The sequence below is a fragment of the Pelobates fuscus genome, chromosome 9 (genome assembly GCF_036172605.1).
Source record: "Pelobates fuscus isolate aPelFus1 chromosome 9, aPelFus1.pri, whole genome shotgun sequence".
Classification (NCBI taxonomy): domain Eukaryota; kingdom Metazoa; phylum Chordata; class Amphibia; order Anura; family Pelobatidae; genus Pelobates; species Pelobates fuscus.
Genome location: NC_086325.1, coordinates 125,900,647 through 125,920,158, shown reverse-complemented (window position 1 = coordinate 125,920,158; position 19,512 = coordinate 125,900,647). Strand labels below are relative to the sequence as shown.

The 19,512-nt window shown below is 41.3% G+C and overlaps 1 protein-coding gene across 2 annotated transcripts in view; it reads left to right on the top strand.

Moving 5' to 3' along the window:
• The window catches only part of MPP1 (MAGUK p55 scaffold protein 1), a 188,140-nt gene that overhangs the window by 118,227 nt on the left and 50,401 nt on the right, over positions 1-19,512 (top strand). For both annotated transcript variants that reach the window (XM_063432380.1, XM_063432379.1), the window contains 3 exons: positions 2,765-2,955; positions 12,359-12,462; positions 12,538-12,618. In XM_063432380.1, the coding sequence (XP_063288450.1) occupies positions 2,765-2,955; positions 12,359-12,462; positions 12,538-12,618 (376 nt within the window). The remainder of the gene's footprint in view (positions 1-2,764; positions 2,956-12,358; positions 12,463-12,537; positions 12,619-19,512) is intronic.

Sequence of the window (19,512 nt, the reverse complement as noted above, 5' to 3'; positions counted from 1 at the left end):
GGTTCTAAATCTGTTGATGGTTTTGCTTGTACGCCACTAAGCTCTTTTAATAATTTTGGGTGTATTCCATCAGGTCCCATTGACGTATTTGTCTTTACATCTGACAATTGAAATAGAACCTCTTCCTCTGTAAACTCACATGTAACAAATTACTCATTTGTCATTTTTCTTTACTGAGGCCCCTTCCCTTCATTTTCATCTGTAAATACTGAACAAAAATGTTCATTAAGGCAGTCAGCTAGACGCTTATCCTCTTCTACATATCTTCCTTCTTTTGTTTTTAATCTAACTAATCCTTGTTTTACTTTCCTTTTCTCCTTTATGTATCTAAAAAATGTTTTGTCCCCTTTTTTACTGACTGTGCTATTTTCTCTTCTGTGTGTGATTTGGAAGCTCTTATAACTTGCTTAGCCTTTTTCTACATAATCTTATAGATATGTCTATCTTCCTTACTCTGTTTTTTTTGTTTTGTTTTTTATTACTAAATGCTAACTTTTAGTTTTTTACTATTCTGTCCACATCTGTGGAGTACCCGAGTGTTTTTGTTTTTTTTAATTTCCCCCCTCCCTCAGCTTTTTTGCAGGCCTATCTGACCCTCACATATGTTTCTTCGACAGCCTGATTTCCAAACTTTCCAGCCACATTACTGCTGAAAGAAAGTCTGATACTAATCTCCCCCGCCCATGCCCTATCCTTTACTTCCTTCGAAGTCCACACTGTCTGCCTTTTTAAACCCACTCCTTTAAGAATTGCTATAATCTACCTACCCCCATCTTCATCCTAGGCTATTCATTGAGCACTTTTCTGGCTACCTCACTTCCTCTACTCTAGCACTCTTTCCCTTGTACTTGGGGATTTCAATATCCCAATCAACATCCCCAACTGAGAAAGAAAGAGGGCGTATACCGCGCCTATTAATTTATATATGCAAAAAATACATACATGTATCTTTGGATATTCCAATTAATCGTAACCTCAAAAAAGAAATTAAGATAAAAAATAATAGTGCAATATAGTAAATTTTATCTTAAAAGTAGGTAGTTAGTAACTATGTACAGTCCACTCACATGGAGATGAGCTATAACAGAGCTTTGCTGTGAAGCGCTTGGACGGTACAATCCCCGTCTTTGGATTTGTAGTAGTTACCACAGATGTTCTCAGGGTGCAATGTGCGTAGTTGGTATAAAAGAAAGATAGCAGCAATATGGTGAAGAAAGTACCAATAATATAATAGATAATAAATAGTATTGTACTTACACTTTCCAGAGCATGTGACCTGCTCTAGTGTAAAAATATGCCCCAATATGTACACATATCAATTGGGTTCACTTATTTCCATCAATTTTCACAAGATTCCCCGTGCCTTTTAGAGCTCATACAGTTATAAAACATCAGTGAGCCACCACCATGCTTTTTAGTGTGGATTGTATTTTTTTTTCAATATAGGCCTTTGTTGAGCCCTCTCTAAACATGGTGCTTATGGTTGTGACCAGAAAGCTCTATTTTAGTCTTTCCACTCCAAATTACTGTGTGCCAAAAGCTGTGAGGTGTTGTCGGGCATATTGTAACCGGGCGTATCTGTGGCATTGGCGCAGTAAAGGCTTCTTTCTGGCAACTCTACCATGCAGCTAATTTTTGTTTAAGTATCGTCGTATTGTGCTTCTTGAAACAACCACAGCAGAGCAGCCTGTATTTCTCCTGAGGTTACCAGTGTGGTTTTCGTTGTATCCTAAACAATTCTTCTGGCAGTTGTGGCTGAAATCTTTCTTGGCCTACCTGACCTTGGCTTTGTATCCAGAGATCTCTGAATTTTCCACTTCTTAATAAGTGGTTGAACAGTACTGACTGATATTTTCAAGGCTTTGGATATCTTTTTATATCCTTTTCCATCTTTATAAAAGTTCCATGTGACGTGCTATATTTCACCCTGTAACTTTCCAAAATGCCATAAAACTTGTACAAGGGGGGGTACTGTTTTACTAGTGAGACATCACTGAATACAAATGTGTACTTTATTGCAGTAACCGCTGTCAGGGAGACAGCCACTAGAGGCTGAATTAACCCTCAATGTAAACATAGCTGCCATATTTACAACTGCAGGGTTAAAACTAGAGGAACCTGGCACTCAGACCACTTCATTGAGCTGAAGTGGTCTGGGTGCCTATAGTTTTTCAGGAATTAGAGCTACAGTAGCTCTTCCGTGTGATCATACCAGACGGGCTAGCCTTAGCTACCCATGTATATGAATGAGCCTTGGGCACCCATGAACCTGATACCTGTTTAATGGTTGTCCTTCAGGGCAACACTTTTGTTAGATACTAACTACTGCATACTGGGAACAACCCACAAGCCTTGCTGTTTTTGGAGATGCTGTGACCCAGTTCTAGCCATCGCTATTTGGCAAATTTTTCCTACTTCCAACACATGAAATTCTAGAACTGACTGTTAGCTTGTAGCCTAATATACACCACTCCTTGACAGGTGCCATTGTAACAATAAAATCAATGTTATTCATGGCTTTATTGTTGTGGCTGATCAGTGTGTAAAATGGTGGTGAAATATACCCTAGACAGGCAGTTTACCTTCCAAACTGCAAACATTCTTGTATTAAAGCAAATGTTGCAAAAGGCTGCAATCCAGGTTCAAGAAGTACTCTAGTTTCCTCTCAATTTATTTTTCTAAGAAATTTCACTTTTAGCTACATGAAACAAATAAGGCTTTTTTTTTTATTTACCATGTAACAATTTAAATTTAATTTCTTTAGATGTACATGCGAGCCCTTTTTGACTATGATCCATTGTCTGACCCTCTGATCCCTTGTCGTGAGGCTGGTTTGCGTTTCCACACTGGAGAAATACTTCAGATCATAAATAAAGATGATCCAAATTGGTGGCAGGGTCGTGCTCAAGGGACAGAGTCAGCAGGGCTTATCCCTTCTCCAGAACTGCAAGAATGGTAAGTTCACTAATATTAGTATTTGGTAAATTGCATAAAAATGCCCATAGATCACGTTTATATGGGTTGCCTACGTTTATAGTAAGAATTACTTTAAAGAAGGCTTAAAGAAGCATGCTTTTCTACAAGACTAAAATGTAATACCATCCAAGTTTGTATGCCTGTGCGGTACAATTCCGGTCTATGGATGCAGTCTGTGTCTTCCAGCATTATGTAAGTGAAACAGAGGATACCAATATGCTGTGTGTGTGTGTGTGTGTGTGTGTGTGTGTGTACATATAGGAAAATGTAAAAAACAGATAACATTTGTATCTTGTAATACCTTTTTTTTATTGGACAAATGGAATTTTGTAATGACAAGCTTTCGGGAGAACCTCCCTTTCTCAAGTCTAAAGCATATCTGAGCAAAGACGACATATAGAAGTTGAGTTGTGATACAGGGGTTAGTCCAATAAAAAAAAAAAAAAAAAACATTACAAGAAATTTTCTGTTTTTTTACATCTGCATCACTTGACTAATTCGGCTACAATCTCTACTTGAACTATATAGGAAAATGTATTCATACTTACCATCATTTTATATTCCTAGTCATAGGCCATGGCAGCACAACAATGGGTAGCTCATCACTATCCATAATTAGACAGGAACTAATTAAAAGAATGGTATAAATACCCACTCCACCCCTTCCTCCTCATTCTTGTTACCAACAATATCCTAGGGTGGGATCCTTGTACTGCCATGGCATATGACCAGGAAAAGAAAATTACGGTCATATGAATACATTTTCCCTTTTCATGGCCATATCAATGGCAGCACAACAATGGGTAATAACCAAGTAATAACTACAGGAGGGAAGAAAAACACAAGACTGAATAATTAAATACAAAATAAAGAGTATTAACACCGCAACCAAATGTGAACACACACAAATTGGAATCAGGGGGTGGAAAGCGAAAGGACAATTTTACCAAACTGATCAAAATGCCCCTTTAACATCCAATTGGTAATGTCTAATAAAAGTGTTGAAAGAAGACCATGTGGCTGCTCTACAAATTGGCTCCGGAGAGATTTTTGTAGCTGCTGCCCAAGAGGATAAGAGACCATGTGGAATGGGCTTTAAATTCTTCCGGGACCGAGACTCCTGAGACTTGATATGCCTGAATAATAGCTGACACAATCCACCTGCTAATAGCGGCTCTAGAAGCTAAAGTCCCTTTTTTAGCCCATTTATGATTTGTGAAGGCCGATAAGACTGAAACATTGACCTTTAAGGTATTACAACTGAGACATCTGTCAAGTCCAGATTGCAGGTATCCTGATATATCTTTAGTGGAAGGCTTTAAGGTATCAAAGTTCTTCGAGGAAGGCCAAGCAGAAAATACCCAGACTCTGTAGTATGTAGCAGACGTGGAGCATTTCCTTGCCTTTAAAAGAGTATTAATTACTGCTTGGGAAAAGCCTTTGTCCTTCAACCCTTCCCTTCAATCTCCAAGTCATCAGGTTGAGGGATATTGGGTCTGGATTAAGAACAAGACCCGGCCACAGAAGATCTTGGATCCTCAGAAGCGCCAAGGAGGTTCTTTGCAAAGGCTCTGTAGAAGAGGGAACCATGGTCTTCGTGGCCAGAATAGAGCAATGGGGATTATGGATACAGTCTCTAACCTAATATCCTCAGGATGGGAAATATCAGAGGGAATGGAGAAAATGCATATCCCAGGCTGAATTGCCAGCTGCAGGACAGGGTGTCTTTTTCCCAGAGCTTGAGTGTTGTTGCTTTTCGAGATGATATTAGGGACCTTTCTGTTGTTGCGTGTAGCCATCAGGTCTACTTCGTCCCCATTTCTCTATCATTCTGAAAACTTTGCTTGAAAGACTCCATTGTCCTGGATCCAGCTGGACTCTGCTGAGGAAATCCGCTACTGAATTATGAACTTTTGGAAGATGGACTGTTCTCAGCCAGGCCAGGTGTTTTTGGGCTCAAGACGTTAAATGCTTCATAATTTTCATCATTTTGCAGTTTCTCGTCTCTCTTTGATGGTTGATTTAGGCGACTACAGTGGCGTTGTTTGTCTTTATTTTTACCCAGAAGCTGGGGCAAAAAAATGTTTAAAGCTTCTAGAACAGCTCGAAGTTACAGGAGATTGGAGGGTGTATTGTGCAAAGTCCCACTTCCCTTGAGCGAAATTGTCTTGATAATGGGCTTCCCATCTCCATTGATTGGCATCTGTTGTTACTACACTCCATGTAATGTCTCCTATGTGAAAGCCTTTGGATAGACCTCTTGTGCAACCATCATATCCGAGAAAGACGGACCTGTGTTGGAATTCTAATGAATTGGTGAAGATTCCCTGAAGTGAACTGGCGAAGGAAATGGGCTTGAAAGGCCCTTATTCTCTACTGAGCCCATTTTGTCAGACCTATGGGGGAAGACATAGAACCCTCTCTGGCTATCTCCTCATATAGCGGTACCCTTCCCTCTGCCCTAGACACTGCAGCCCTGCTCCAAGCACGCACCACAACAAGGGTGCACCTCCAACTGTGGCATATCCATAGACTAAGTGAACACGCTACCTGCAGAGACGCTGCTGGAGGAAGGCCCGCACCTTGTCAGACTTCCTTCATTATAAATTAATTTTGTCTTTATATAGCACAGCCTTCACCCTTGCTTGACAATCCTACTTTTCATCTCTTGTTAGTTCATGCTCAAGCAATCCCAAATGTCTCTTTAATACCTTCAACTCTCTCCTTCACCCACCTCAAGCCACCCTTCAAACTGACCTTTCAGCAGATAGCCTTGCATGCTACTTTACCGACAAGATTGAACAGTTAAGGAAATAATTCTCCCCCCTTTCCTCCTCCCTTTCGCAACCACACATAGACTGTACCTTCCCTACCCTACAGGCCTTTCCCCAGCTACAGAACAGGAGGTGGCTTTGCTTCTCCTCTCCTCTCATCCCACCACCTGTCCACTTGATCCAACACCTTCCCACCTTATCAGATCTCTCTCCCCTTGTCCTTAACACACATCCTAAACTGTTCTTTCATCTGGTGTTGTCCCTGCTCCCCTTAAGCATGCTACTGTCGTACCCATCCTAAAAAAGCCATCGCTAGACCCATCTTTCCCTTCCAACTATCGTCCCATATCCCTGCTTCCTTTTTCTTCCACTTCGCCACTGGTTTTTGGAGGGGCCTGTTTGCCAGCCTCCAACCCTGGGACTATGGGCCCTGTGATAACCCATGTTCAAAAGTACTGTTTCTGCCCTCCGTTTAACTGGAACACATTCAAACATGTGGCGGTGGCCATCTTAAATTGTCCAGCGGTGTTTTGTCATCGAGTGTATGGAACAGTTTTGGGCATGGGACCATGTGCACGGTGGGGCAAAAATAAGACTTCCAGGAAATTCCTGAACCCCTGAACCGATCTGGGTGATTTTTGGATATGTTGTTCACCCAGATCGGGGCTATCAGGGCATGTGGGGATATGTTGTATTTTGGGGTACTTTTGGGGTTTATAAAAAATTATGTTTTTCCTGTTTAGAGTTAATTGGGTTAGCCCATTGTCTTTGTTAATTGTATCACAGGTAGAGGGGAGGGATTGTGTACACTGTACACTGTTTTTATTGGTTTGTTAATTCTTTGTCCTGTGCCCCACAAAGTTCACCTGGGCATCAACCTTGTGGGGAAGAACTGTATAAAAACTCAAGCTGTTCAATAAACCTTCATACCTTCTTACCCTCAACTCACAGCCTCGTCTCGTGTTGTAGGGAACTGCTATAATCACACTGGGGATTGCTATACTCTATACTCCCCTGGGTTCTAATCACTAGCTCTTCTAAGAGCTGTTCCTGCTTCACTCTCTGAAGGAAGAGAGGTTCACCCACTGGATCCTGGAGGTGGTTAGGAGACGGCGAGACTGCAAACCCAAAGCGGCAGCTAGTGGGGTTGGCAGTGCTTATGGTGTCTGGTGCGGTGCTGATGGTCCTTGGTAAGCACTAGGAGCATCGGGTCCTTGGTACGCACTAGGAGCATCGATTGACGGAGGGTCCATCACAACTCCTATGACTAGGAGCTAAATTCCAGCTCCCTCCTCGATCCTCTTCAATCTGGCTTTCGCACCCCTCCACTCTTCTAAGACTGCTCTTCTTAAATTTACAAATGACCTAATCACAGCTAAATCCAAAGGCCACTACTCCATACTAATTCTTCATGACCCCTATGCTGCCTTTGACAAAGTTGATCAAGGCCTCCTTCTCCTAACTCTTCGATCTCTTGGTCTCTGTGACACAGCCCTCTCCTGGTTCTCCTCCTAAAACTCCGAATGCTCCTTCAGTGTCCTTTTTTCCAACGACACCTCCTCTCCTCGTCCAGTCTCAGTTGGAGTCCCTCAAGGTAAAGTTCTTGGTCCCCTTTTGTTCTCTCTTTACTGCTTCTCTTGGCAAACTCATTCATTCATATGGATTCCTCTACCACTTGTATGCCAACAACACCCAGATATACCTCTCCTCCCCCGACCTCTCCCCTGCTGTTTTACAACGTGTCACTAATTGCCTCTCTTCTATCTCTGATTGGATGTCTTCCCGCTTTCTGAAACTCAATATCTCTAAAGCAGTTTCTTATTTTTCCTTCTCTTAACACTGATCTTCCTCCTTCACTCTCCCTGCAGGTTGACGGTACCTCCCTCACTCCATCTTTTCAAGCTCGCTGTCTTGGTGTAATTTTTAATCCTGGCCTCACTTTTACTTTTACGCCTCATGCCCAGTCTGTTGCTAAAACCTGTCGATTTCAGATTTAAAACATTGCCCACATATACCCCTTTCTTAAGCAAGATGCTGCCAAGGAGCTTGTTCATGCTCTAGTAATCTCTCGCATGGATTACTGTAATTTTCTCCTAATTTGTCTTCCCAGAAGCCGTAATGCCCCCTTACAATCTGTGATGAATGCTACTGCCAGGCTTATCTTTTTCTCCTGTCTCTCCTCTCACACCTCACCCCTCTGTCAATCCTTAAACTGGCTTCCTGTACACTACAGGTGTCAATTTAAAATACTAACGTTTACCTATAAAGCCCTAACCGACTCTAGCCTCTCTTACATTTCTTCACTGATTCATATGAATGCCCCCTCTCGGTCTCTCCGCTCTACTGGTGACCTTCTCCTGTCTGCTGCTCGCACCCTTACTGCAAATTCACGCCTGCAAGACTTCTCATGGGCTGCTTCTTTCCTTTTTGGAACTGCCAGTCTACCCCTGTCAGACTCTTCCCTAGACTTCAATACTTTAAGAAGTCCCTCATCTTTTCAGGATTGCGTATGGCCTCCCAGAGTAACTTCTATCTCTCAAACCTTCCTCTTGCTCTCTCCGAAAGGGCCACACTCCACTCTCACCTCCAGTTCTTCTACTTTCCTACCATTAGAAATATCCTAAGATCTGTGAAATAAAGACTGGATGTGTTCCTCTTTAGAAGTATCTTAAGGATTTATGGTTAAAGGAGTTTAAGCATGCATGGGATAGGCATAAGGCTATCCTAACTATAAGATAAGGCCAGGGACTAATGAAAGTATTTAGAAAATTGGGCAGACTAGATGGGCCGAATGGTTCTTATCTGCCGTCACATTCTATGTTTCTATGTCTTACAAACCCTAGATATCAAATGATCCACCTCTGAAGGCTCAAGGAATTCAGGAATAGGTTTTATTTCTTCTGCAGATGAGGAAGCTACAGTCAGGTCCATAAATTTTGGGACATCGACACAATTCCAATCTTTTTGGCTCTATACACCACCACAATGGATTTGAAATTAAATGAACAAGATGTGCTTTAACTGCAGACTGTCAGCTTTAATTTGAGTGTATTTACATCCAAATCAGGTGAACGGTTACAACAGTTTGTATATGTGCCTCCCACTTTTCAAGGGACCAAAAGTAATGGGACAGATTAACAGTCATAAATCAAACTTTCATTTTTTAATACATGGTTGCAAATCCTTTGCAGTCAATTACAGCCTGAAGTATGGAACGCATAGACATCACCAGACGCTGGGTTTCATCCCTGGTGATGCTCTGCCAGGCCTCTACTGCAACTGTCTTCTTGTTGAGTCAAACTGAAGATTAGCAAACTTTTTGGGGTGTGGTGTCTTTATAAAGGCATCTATAATGTAACTGTATTCTGGTTACAGACAAAAGCACATGCACTATGACCAAATGACCAGCACAAGCAAAAACGTAAAGCCACAAATACCAAAGATCCCTAGGCCTTTGCGGCAAAACTACGGAAAACCACTATATTTAATTCAAAGTTAAGTCGCGAATACCCCCAGTCCCGCTTGTATAGCCACTAATGCTCCCAAACGAAACTGAACACATTGCTGCTAAACCAAATGCACATGGGCAAACCAACATTTAAAATACTGTTCTTGCTAGGGATGCACCAAAATTACAATTCTGGGCCGAAACCAAAAATTCAGGATGCCCTTGCCCGAAAACCGAAACCGAAAAGTACCTTTTTCCTCAAATTATAATTTTTTTTTTTTTTTAATTCTTTATTTTCTTTGTTCACGGAAAATACATATCATGCTTACAGTGCCACAACAGCAAGAAAAAACAGTTCATCTCATGGTTTAACATTAGTTAGGCATTGGAGGGTGTTGCACTTTTTTTTTTTTTTTTTAACGTCGCTTGTTAAATATTTACTCCTGCTCAGCTTATCAGAAGTGAGGTGCAGGGTTAGTTAGAACAGGAGAATATAAGTAGCATGAAATAGCATGAATTAACAGGAGATCAGTTCCCCAGCTTAGTGCGGTATTACACAGGCTTATAAGACTAACACAGCTTAGGTGGGCGGTTATTAGCATGGTGTTGCATTAGTTAGGCATTAGATGATATTGTCCATGTATATGTATTAATATTAATGGTGCTTTTCAGGGTTCACACTTAGCTAGGACAGATCATCTTAAAACTACATACAATCTGTGCTAAAGATTATAGTATTATTATTATTATTATTTTATTATTTATATAGCGCCAACAAATTCCGTAGCGCTGTACAATGGGTATGTATGGATAGTACGTAGCTACCTGACGTATGTTGAACAAGTTACATAAGCTAGTGTCTGCTGAGTGTATGTTGCTGGGATTCCCATACCCGTTACTGCTCACGGTAAAACATGTGATGGCATTTAGCTTCATGGCACATGCCACAAATAGAAAAAAGAGAACGCTTAGGATACTTAGGAGGTACATCTAACATTAATTTAGCGTTAATCTAGCGTCCATTATTGTCGGGTCGTCCCTTGGTTTAGCAGGTTGTCGGTATCCGGTAGGCAGACTGTTCTCTGCTCGGGGGTCCTTCACCCTACTCCCTGTCTGGGCGTGGCATCACAGCGGCTAATAAGTCCTCCAGGGGGAGATCTGTATTGTCTCGTGCATTGGCTCACTGGTCGCTGCTCGAGGTCCTGTAGGTGGTTGCTTCCATCCCCTTAGGGTTGTGGTCTCCCATGGTGGGAAATTGTGCCCAGGTGCTTTTCCCAGTTGGGGCCGTGATGCAGGGAAGTTGCTGGGTCGGGCCTGGCGGGTTCTACGGCGCCGTGTTTGTGTACGTGGCCTCTGTTTTTTCACCCCTAGTGGCAATGCTGCTCCGGAGCTTCGCTTAGAAGTCACAGTCTGCCCCGTTGGTAAGTGGCAAGGGGAGTTCTGGCTTGGCTCCATCAGACTTGTGCTGGCGTGCAGCTATTGTGGCCCAAAAGTTTGTGAGTAAAGCGTCAAGCTTCTCCTGCAGGGTCAGTCGCTTAGTTTGAGGCAGTGGGCTGCACGAGGCTTCCGCCATCTTGGGTCACTGAATTGCTTTTATTTCTCCTTTAGGAGCCCGTTTGTGCGGAGCTCTCAGTGTGTGCGACCGCTCCGTGCGGCTGCCATGCTCCGCCCCTCCTCAAATGATTTTTAATGAATCTAAAATGAAAAGCTTCCCTTCTTTTTTTCTCTTTTAGTGCCCCCCCGCTTAATGTCACTCTTTTTTAGTGTTCTTTCCTCCCTACTCCCCATCCCATAGTGTCGTCGTCCTCCCTCCCCTGTCCCATAGTGGTTTTTTTTCTCCCCTCCCCTTTCCCATAGTTTTCTTTCCCCCCTCGCCTTTCCCATAGTGTTCTTTTCCCCCCTCATAGAAACATAGAATGTGACGCAGATAAGAACCATTTGGCCTATCTAGTCTGCCCAGTTTTCTAAATACTTTCATTAGTCCCTGGCAGGACTAAAAGTTAGGCAGACAATATCCCATAGTGTTCTTCCCTGTCCCATAGTGTTTTCTCCTTCCCCCCTTCCCAAGTGCAGTATTCTTGGCTTTTCATGTTATCATTGCTATCTTGTAATTTATAAGCATCTGAATTGTTAATGCAAGCATGTCTGTTAAGCTATGCACTTTTTGTTTTTTTTAATTTTGGCAAATTTGACCCATTTTCGGCCGAACATTTCGGCAGCCGAAATTTCGGTGCAACCCTAGTTCATGTCTGCGCATTTGCGGGAAAAGGACGCTGAACTGACGTAGCACATACCTGGAAGCTGATCCTGATGCTTAAATACCAAAAAAGGGGAAGATTAAAACTGAACATACCAAATATACATATATATATATATTTATTTATTTTTTTATTAAAGAAAGCTGTGTATCCCCCCTTCCTTTTTACCTTTGCCCAGGGGACATTACAAGCCTTGGTGGTCCGGTGGTGAGTAAATTTAGCCTGCAGCTCCCCTGTCGGAGAGTTGTCGTGAAAACCATGGTTATTCCCGGCGGAGTTGCAGACTAGAGTCACCAGGTCCTCTTCGCAGCAGTGAAGTGCCTGTGGGTTTTTGATTTCCCCGTCTGCCCGTCATGGCACACAACAAGACTGGCAGGGGAGATCCTGTGATGCCTCTTGTTGGCCTCTGCCTATGGCCATCGTGAACCACCGGGCATTTCCTCAGTTTGCCCATTGGCTAGTCTGGGCCTGGTAAAGATCTAGCAGAGACCATTAATTGTGCTTAATATAGACTTTTGTGGAGAGATGTCTTCTTAGTAGTAAGAGATCTTCCCACTAGAGTCTGTATTAAGCACAATTAATGCCAGACATAACGTATCAAAACTTGCAAATAGAAGGTACACTAATCTAATATACTTGGTATCCCATTTCATTGTCTTTTATTTTATTTAATCAAGGACATTGTTGGTTTTTATTGTACACTGTTTTTGGTTTTATGTTAATGATTTTATTTATTTGGTCGCAATCCTTTTTTGATCTCTGGTGCACACTATGCTTTGGTTTTTTTAAGCCTTATTATGTGCCCACTCTCTGTCCATCCATATCATAGTTTGTTAAATATGTCATATTTCACATATAGTTTTAAATGTTTTTAAATAAAATTGTTTTCTTCACCATTTAAGGCGTGTTGCAAGCTCTACATCAGTTTCTCGGATACCTCAGAGCTGTAGTCCCTTCAGTAAAAAAAAGAAGTGTAAAGACAAATACCTGGCAAAACACAGCTCCAGTAAGTCCCTTACAAGTATTTAACAGTTTGCAGTCAGCAGAGATACGTGTAATAATTCAGTTTTTTTTCCTCCAGTATTTGACCAGCTGGATGTAATTTCATATGAAGAAGTCGTTTCTCTTCCAGCTTTTACACGGAGAACACTTGTTTTAATTGGTGAGTAGCACAATTGAAAGATCACAATGAGAGAAACAAGACCTCATTTGCACTTGTACTGTATCCATTTTTTAAATTTAAAAAATGCACCGAAAACGTGCTATTGGTCTGTGAGCACGGTCTCTGTCACTGTCAATTTTCTGTCAAACTGTTTTTGAATGGTTTGAAGAAAAATGTGGAACTATCTGGCACAATTATTTTGCCCTCTGTTCAGCATCACTGAATAGGCGGAAACACTTGTGCGTTACCAAGATGCTGTAATATTCCACCTATCTCCAAAGAGTGTTTTTGTATTTCTCTCTAGTTAAATGGGGCAAGAGTTGCATAAAGTCTTTGATCTTACTATGTGGAAAGAGAAAACAGGACCTTCATCTATGTTTGGTTTACTGGCTTCCTGTAAGTCCCCAAGATTGACTGATGTGCGGTGTAAGATTTGGTCTGTTTGTGAAAATGGCAAGACTGCATTTGAATAACTAGGACTACATGATACTGTACATTGATACAGTCTTCTTGTCTGTTACTGATTGTAAGATTTCACTGCTGTTTCAAAGCAGCAGCCTATTATAACAGTAGACACCAGATTTCTATCTGTGGCAGTGAAGAGTTACACCATGGAATTAGGCATGTGCAAGCTTTCTGCATAGGTAAGCAGCTCTGGGCCACTTTTAAGGGGCACTCCAGGCATCAGCTCCACTTAGAGGACACTAAGCACAAAAAACAGATTACCTATATTAAGTGGCTTTGGTGTATAGATGATGCCCCTGCTGTTAACTGCTCAATTCTCTGCCATGTAGGAGTTAAAGGGCTACTCCAAGTATCATAATCTGCAGTTATTGGTTATGTAAACCAGGGATACCCTGACCCTATTCCCTGAAAATAGGCACATTTTTTGTTACGGTTTACCCTCTCACCTGGGTTACCACCTTGGATCCGAGGATATTTGCTGCTTTTTGGATGCCACTGTAATTTATTGACGGAGAGCATCAACTGACCACTCTCAACCAATGAATTACATGCTGTGCATGGATATTTGCATAAAAGCCATTCCGGAACCCTACAATTAAAATTCTTTATACAGCAGAAACATATTCCATATTGCTGTAGAATAGATAACCAGGTGAATAGGGCTCTGCCCAAACAGGGTAGAGCCCTCTATAGGCTAGTCTAAATGGAGAACAGTCACATAAACAGAGGGAAGTGAGGGAATCCAGTTAAAACTTACTGACTTGGTGGTGTAGCAGGTAGGCTTGTTTATGTACCTGAATTAATTTCTGGGCTGGCTTATGACACTTCAGGGACGCTGTCAGAGGTAGAGTTACCCCTCTGTCATCAATTGGGTTAAACTTGAACGTTGCATGTGCAGCACATGGCACATACAGATCTCAGGCACCAGGACAACTTCCAATTTGCTTGGAATAGATACTGCTCTGAAAATATAGGCGACCATACAAAACCTCTAGCAAATCAACAAATTAAATTGAACAGTAAAACACTGGTTCAACACAAACAGGTAATTGGAGAAAAAAAGAACAACTTAAGTGTGAATACACTAAACCTCATAAAAACAATTAAATGCACATATGTATATAAAAATGAAAGATCACTGAAATTCTAAAATACACACTGTGACGGTACCAACCCCGCCACTGGGTATTGGAGGAGCCTGGTTGCTCAACTGCTCCCTCTGGACTATGGCCCCATGTTGAAATGCTTGATTTTCCCCTGCAAAGTCAGGAAAGCCGGGTCATTCGGTACTTTCCCTATCTGAACAGTGATACCCTAGATAGCTAAACCATGAAGCCCATTCGTAAAACGAAAGACTATGTGAAAGACTTTGGCTCCATGGCAATTGAACTGTATGTATATGAGCTGAGCGCCATTCAGTAATAATGTGTGCTCAGATCTAAGCTATCTGGGGATATGTTGAATGTACCTGTTTTGTGCAATAGCTGCACAGTTATATATGTATTTTATTGTCTTTTGCTACCATGTAGCTAATGGAGTTTTGCCTTTGTCCTTGGAGATAATTGGATTACTTCCCAATTATCTCCAGGATAGAAGACTCTGTGGAACCGGTTTTGGGTAGAAAAGCCATGCTTCATTTGGTCACAAAGGACTTTGATCTAACTTTTGACCCACTGGACCAATTTGTATGATTTTGACGTATGTTTGTATTTGGAGTATGCAGAAAATGTAAGTTTTATGTGAATGTCATGCATACTTTTAAAGTTATGAATATTGTGTAAAACTGTGTATTTTCCTGCCTGTGATAATTACATTAACCCATTGTGTAAGGTAATTGTATGACAGGCAGAGGGGAGGATTTTGTGTGGGAGTATCTGAGTGTATTGTACATGTTTATTGGTTGTTTTACAAAACCCTTGTGGGTGGTACTAATGTGTAAGAATGTGTATATAAGAACAATAAACCCACAGCTCTGGCTGATTCTGCTTGAACCTCAAAACGAAGTGTTGTCTCGTTATTGGGGGAATTGGATTGTATGCTGTTTCAGATCGATTGCCAGGAGTGTAAACTGTTCGTATGGTTTTTCCTATTCGGCTGTTTACAGCATTCGTATGTTTGAGAGCATTCATATGCTTCTCCGGTTCGGTGGATTGGTGTCTACAGTAGCTGCCTGTATATCTGGAAGGGGAATATCTCCTAAATTGCTGTTAACCTCTTTCATGCCTGGGGGTGCCTTTACACACACGTTAAAAGGTCAGTTCATCCAAGGAGTATAACATGGAAGCAAAAATAATAATGTAAAAATATAACAAATAGTAGATACGAATAGTAACAGATATCATATATTGTCAAAAGTTGTAGACCAGTATAGAGTTCCACAAGAGAATGTAGCAAAATAAAAGTATTTGATACTGCGAGAAAGAGAAAATACACAATAAGGTGCAACAGTGAAAAAGTGCTAATGCAGTGCAGCATATTATTCACACTATGTTGTCACTCCAAAACACCAAAAAGCATACACAAAGAATAATAAATAGTATAAGTGTAATATCAATAAAATATGCACATTAAGATACCAAAAAATAATACTATTACCATATAAAATGAAATTGTAAAACACAACATAAAAATATATGGTGTAGTATATCAAGGTATTAACTCCTTCGCCACCGCGGACAAACTCATGAAAAATGGGGGCAAAGACAAAATTGTTGTTTATAATTTTGTTCAGTGTATATATTTAAGTTTTATGTGCATATTTATGTATTATTTTTACATAATTAAAGGGAAACTCCAGTGCCAGGTAAACAATCCGTTTTGCTGGCACTGCAGGTCCCCTCTCCCTCCCACCTCCCAATCCCCGGTTGCTGAAGGGGTGAAAACCCCTTCAGTCACTTACCTGAGACCCCGGCCAATGTCCCACGGCGGTGGTTTTGGGTCGCCGTCGCTCCTTCCCTTCCTTACGTCAGCCGGTGGGCGAGACTGATCCCGTCCGCCGGCTGAGGAGACCTAATGCGTGGCAATGCCGCGCATGCGCATTAGAGCTCTCCATAGGAAAGCATTAAAAATGCTTTTCAATGCTTTCCTATGGAGAATTGAGCAATGCTGTAGGTCCTCACACAGCGTGAGGACGTCCAGCGATGCTCTAGCACAAGTTTTCTGTGCTATGAAGCAGGAAGTGCCCTCTAGTGGCTGTCTAGTTATAAAAAACTGCAATAATTACACTTGCAGGGTTAAAGGTAATGGGAGTTGGCACCCAGACCACTCCAATGGGCAGAAGTGGTCTGGATGTCTGGAGTGTCCCTTTAAGTAATTTTATTGATTGCAATGTGGAGGACCTGCCTGACAACCCAGGCAGAAAGTCCAAAGAATTTAATTTGTTAGCACTATATTTAACCTTGTAACTTTCAAGACACCCTAAAACCTTTACATGGATGTTACTGTTTTACTCGGTAAACATAAATATTAGTGTTTCAAAACAGCGTATCACAGCGATGATATTGTCAGTGAAAGTGATGTATTTTGCATTTTTTTACACACAAACTGTACTTTTACTGATGATATTGTTATGATACGTTTTACTGTTTTAAAACCCTAATATTTGTGTTCAGTGAAGTCTACTGAGTATAACCGTACTTGATTTTACAGGGTCAAATATAACGCTTGATTTTCATTTTTTTCACATTGAAATTTGCCAGATTGGTTATGTTGCCGCATATGGTAGCTCAGGAATGAGAATTACCCCATGATGGCATATTATTTGCAAAAGAAGACAACCCAAGGTATTGCAAATGGGGTATGTTTTTAGTAGCCACTGGTCAAAGTTAGTGTTCATAATTGTTTTTTGTATTTTTTTTTTATTCTTTATTTTGGGTCACAACAGCGACATCCAGAAGAATAGGTAAACATTGGTATTACATGTCATGGCATTCGTTATATAGGCACATTTTTATAATATTAATACGATCTCTAGTACAGTAGTTTAGGTTTACGTTTAGTTTTTAATATGTTGGCATAATGCACATGTCATGGAGAAATAGGTAGAGGAGAGACAAAGGAGGAAAGCATGGCTTGTGCAGAGAATGTACATATAAGATTATTCTAATAATTGACTGATTCAGTGCAGGCAGCTTGTTGACGGCCGCCATCTTGGGAGAGCCGTGTGGGCGCCAGCACTGCTTTATCTTTGTTTTGCGTCTTCGTGTAGCTGGTGGCTCCGAACACACAGTGTGGACCGGGATGACCCCCGCTGGTCCAGGGAGGGGTAGGAGGTGAGTAGCGTGGAGGTTCTATCTGCAGGGTCGCCCTTGAGGAGAGCAACCGCCTCTCCCCTACAGGGTCTTGAGTAGGCCTCTTGGTGCTGGTGCCGGTTCCCGGTAAGTAGCAGGTTAATGACTGGTTTTAATCGGTTTGCCCGGGTCTCCCCGACTACGCTGTCACCCTCCAGGTGCTGTGCGTGCAGTTTTATTGGGGTCTTTGCCCCGATCTTTGCCATTATGCTCAGGAGCTCTGTTTCAGCACGTCCATGCAGCCTGGAAGCCAGGCTCCGCCCCCCGTTTTTTTTATTTTTAACACACAAACAAATATAAATGCCAACTTTGGCCAGTATTTGTGAGTAAGTGGCTACTAAAGACTTGACATACCCCATATTGAATATCTTGGGTTGTCTACTTTAAAACAAATATGTCCATGTGAGGTGTGATTCAGAGATTTATGACAGACAACAGTGTTACAATGTCACTAAAAATTTTAAAATGTATGTTTTGAAACAGCAATGTCCTACTTGTAGTTATAGCCATATAACTTGCAAAAAAAAAAAAGCTAAGAACATTTTAACATTGGGTATTTCTAAACTCAGGACAAAATTTTGAAACTTTTTAGAACGGGTATTTTTTGGCGGTTGTAGATGCGTAACAGATTTTAGAGGTCAAAGTGTGTTTTTTTATTTATCATATTTTATAAAAAGAAAATTTATAGTAAATTATATGATGTGATGAAAATAATGGTATCTTTAGAAAGACCATTTAATGGTGAGAACAACTGTATATAATATGTATGGGTACAGTAAGAGAAAAATTAAAGATAAACACAAACACCGCAGAAAAATAACAGCCCTGGTCCGTAACGGTAAGAAAATTGAAAAACGGTCTGGTCAATAAGGGGTTAAAGAAAATGTAAATACTGAGTATAACACATTAAAGTACTGCTGAGTCAATCAAAAGCTGACTCCGCCCTAAAGGCTAGATGTAAATATTCCTCTGTGAAATGCAGGTCTCTTGTAGGCCAAAAAACGAAATTTATTCCACAAAGGGTAAATTCACAAAAAATACAATAAGAGTACCGTATATACTCGAGTATAAGCCGACCCGAATATAAGCCGAGGACCCTAATTTTACCCCAAAAACCTGGGAAAACTTATTGACTCGAGTATAAGACTAGGGTGGGAAATGCAGCAGCTACTGGTAAATTTCTAAATAAAATTAGATCCTAAAAAAATTATATTAATTGAATATTTATTTACAGTGTGTGTGAGTGCAGCGTGGCGTGTGTGTATGAGTGCAGTGTGTGCGTATGTGTGTATGAGTATGAATGCAGTGTGTGTGTGTGTGTGTGTGTTGCAGAGCCTTGGTGGGGAGTGGGCAATTTTTTTAAATTATTTTAATATTTTTTTATGATTAATTTTTATTATTTTATTTTATTTAATTTTTTTTTTATTCTTTTAATATTAAATTTTTATTATTTTATTTGTAATATTAATTTTATTTTTTTTCATCCCCCCTCCCTGCTTTATACATAGCAGGGAGGGGGGCTCCTTCCCTGGTGGTCTAGAGGCATTGGTAGTTCAGTGGGGGGAGGAGGGGGCTGTCAGAGAGTTTACTTACCTCTCCTGCAGCTCCTGTCAGCTTCCTCCTCCTCTGCGCCGGTCTGTTCAGCACCTCTATCAGTTCACACTGTAAGTCTCGCGAGAGCCGCTGAACGGACGGCGCGGAGGAGGAAGCTGACAGGAGCTGCAGGAGAGGTTTAAATTTGTTTTATTAATATTATTACTCCTACACTGTTTTTTTATCATTTACTGCAAGATAAAGACTTTGATCAAAGCACTGTTTGCCGAAATACTATAGAATCGGGGGCGGCGGAGCTTGGACTGCATGAGCTCTTGCTGCCAATGATGTTGACCCAGTGATATCCTGGGCTAATGAGTCAGAGACCTCAATCCGAGGTGACTCCCATGCAGGGGGCTCCTTGATCTACCTTTTGACACCTTAATTGATGCCCTGAGGTTACCGAGAACCGCTGCGGCCTACTAGAGACTGAGTGGAGAAGAGACGGTCCTTTCCTCCCTCAATATAAGCGACTCCAATCAGCAAGATATCTAGCACTTACAAATATAGAATACTCACCATGTCTAGTACTTAACCTTAAACTCTA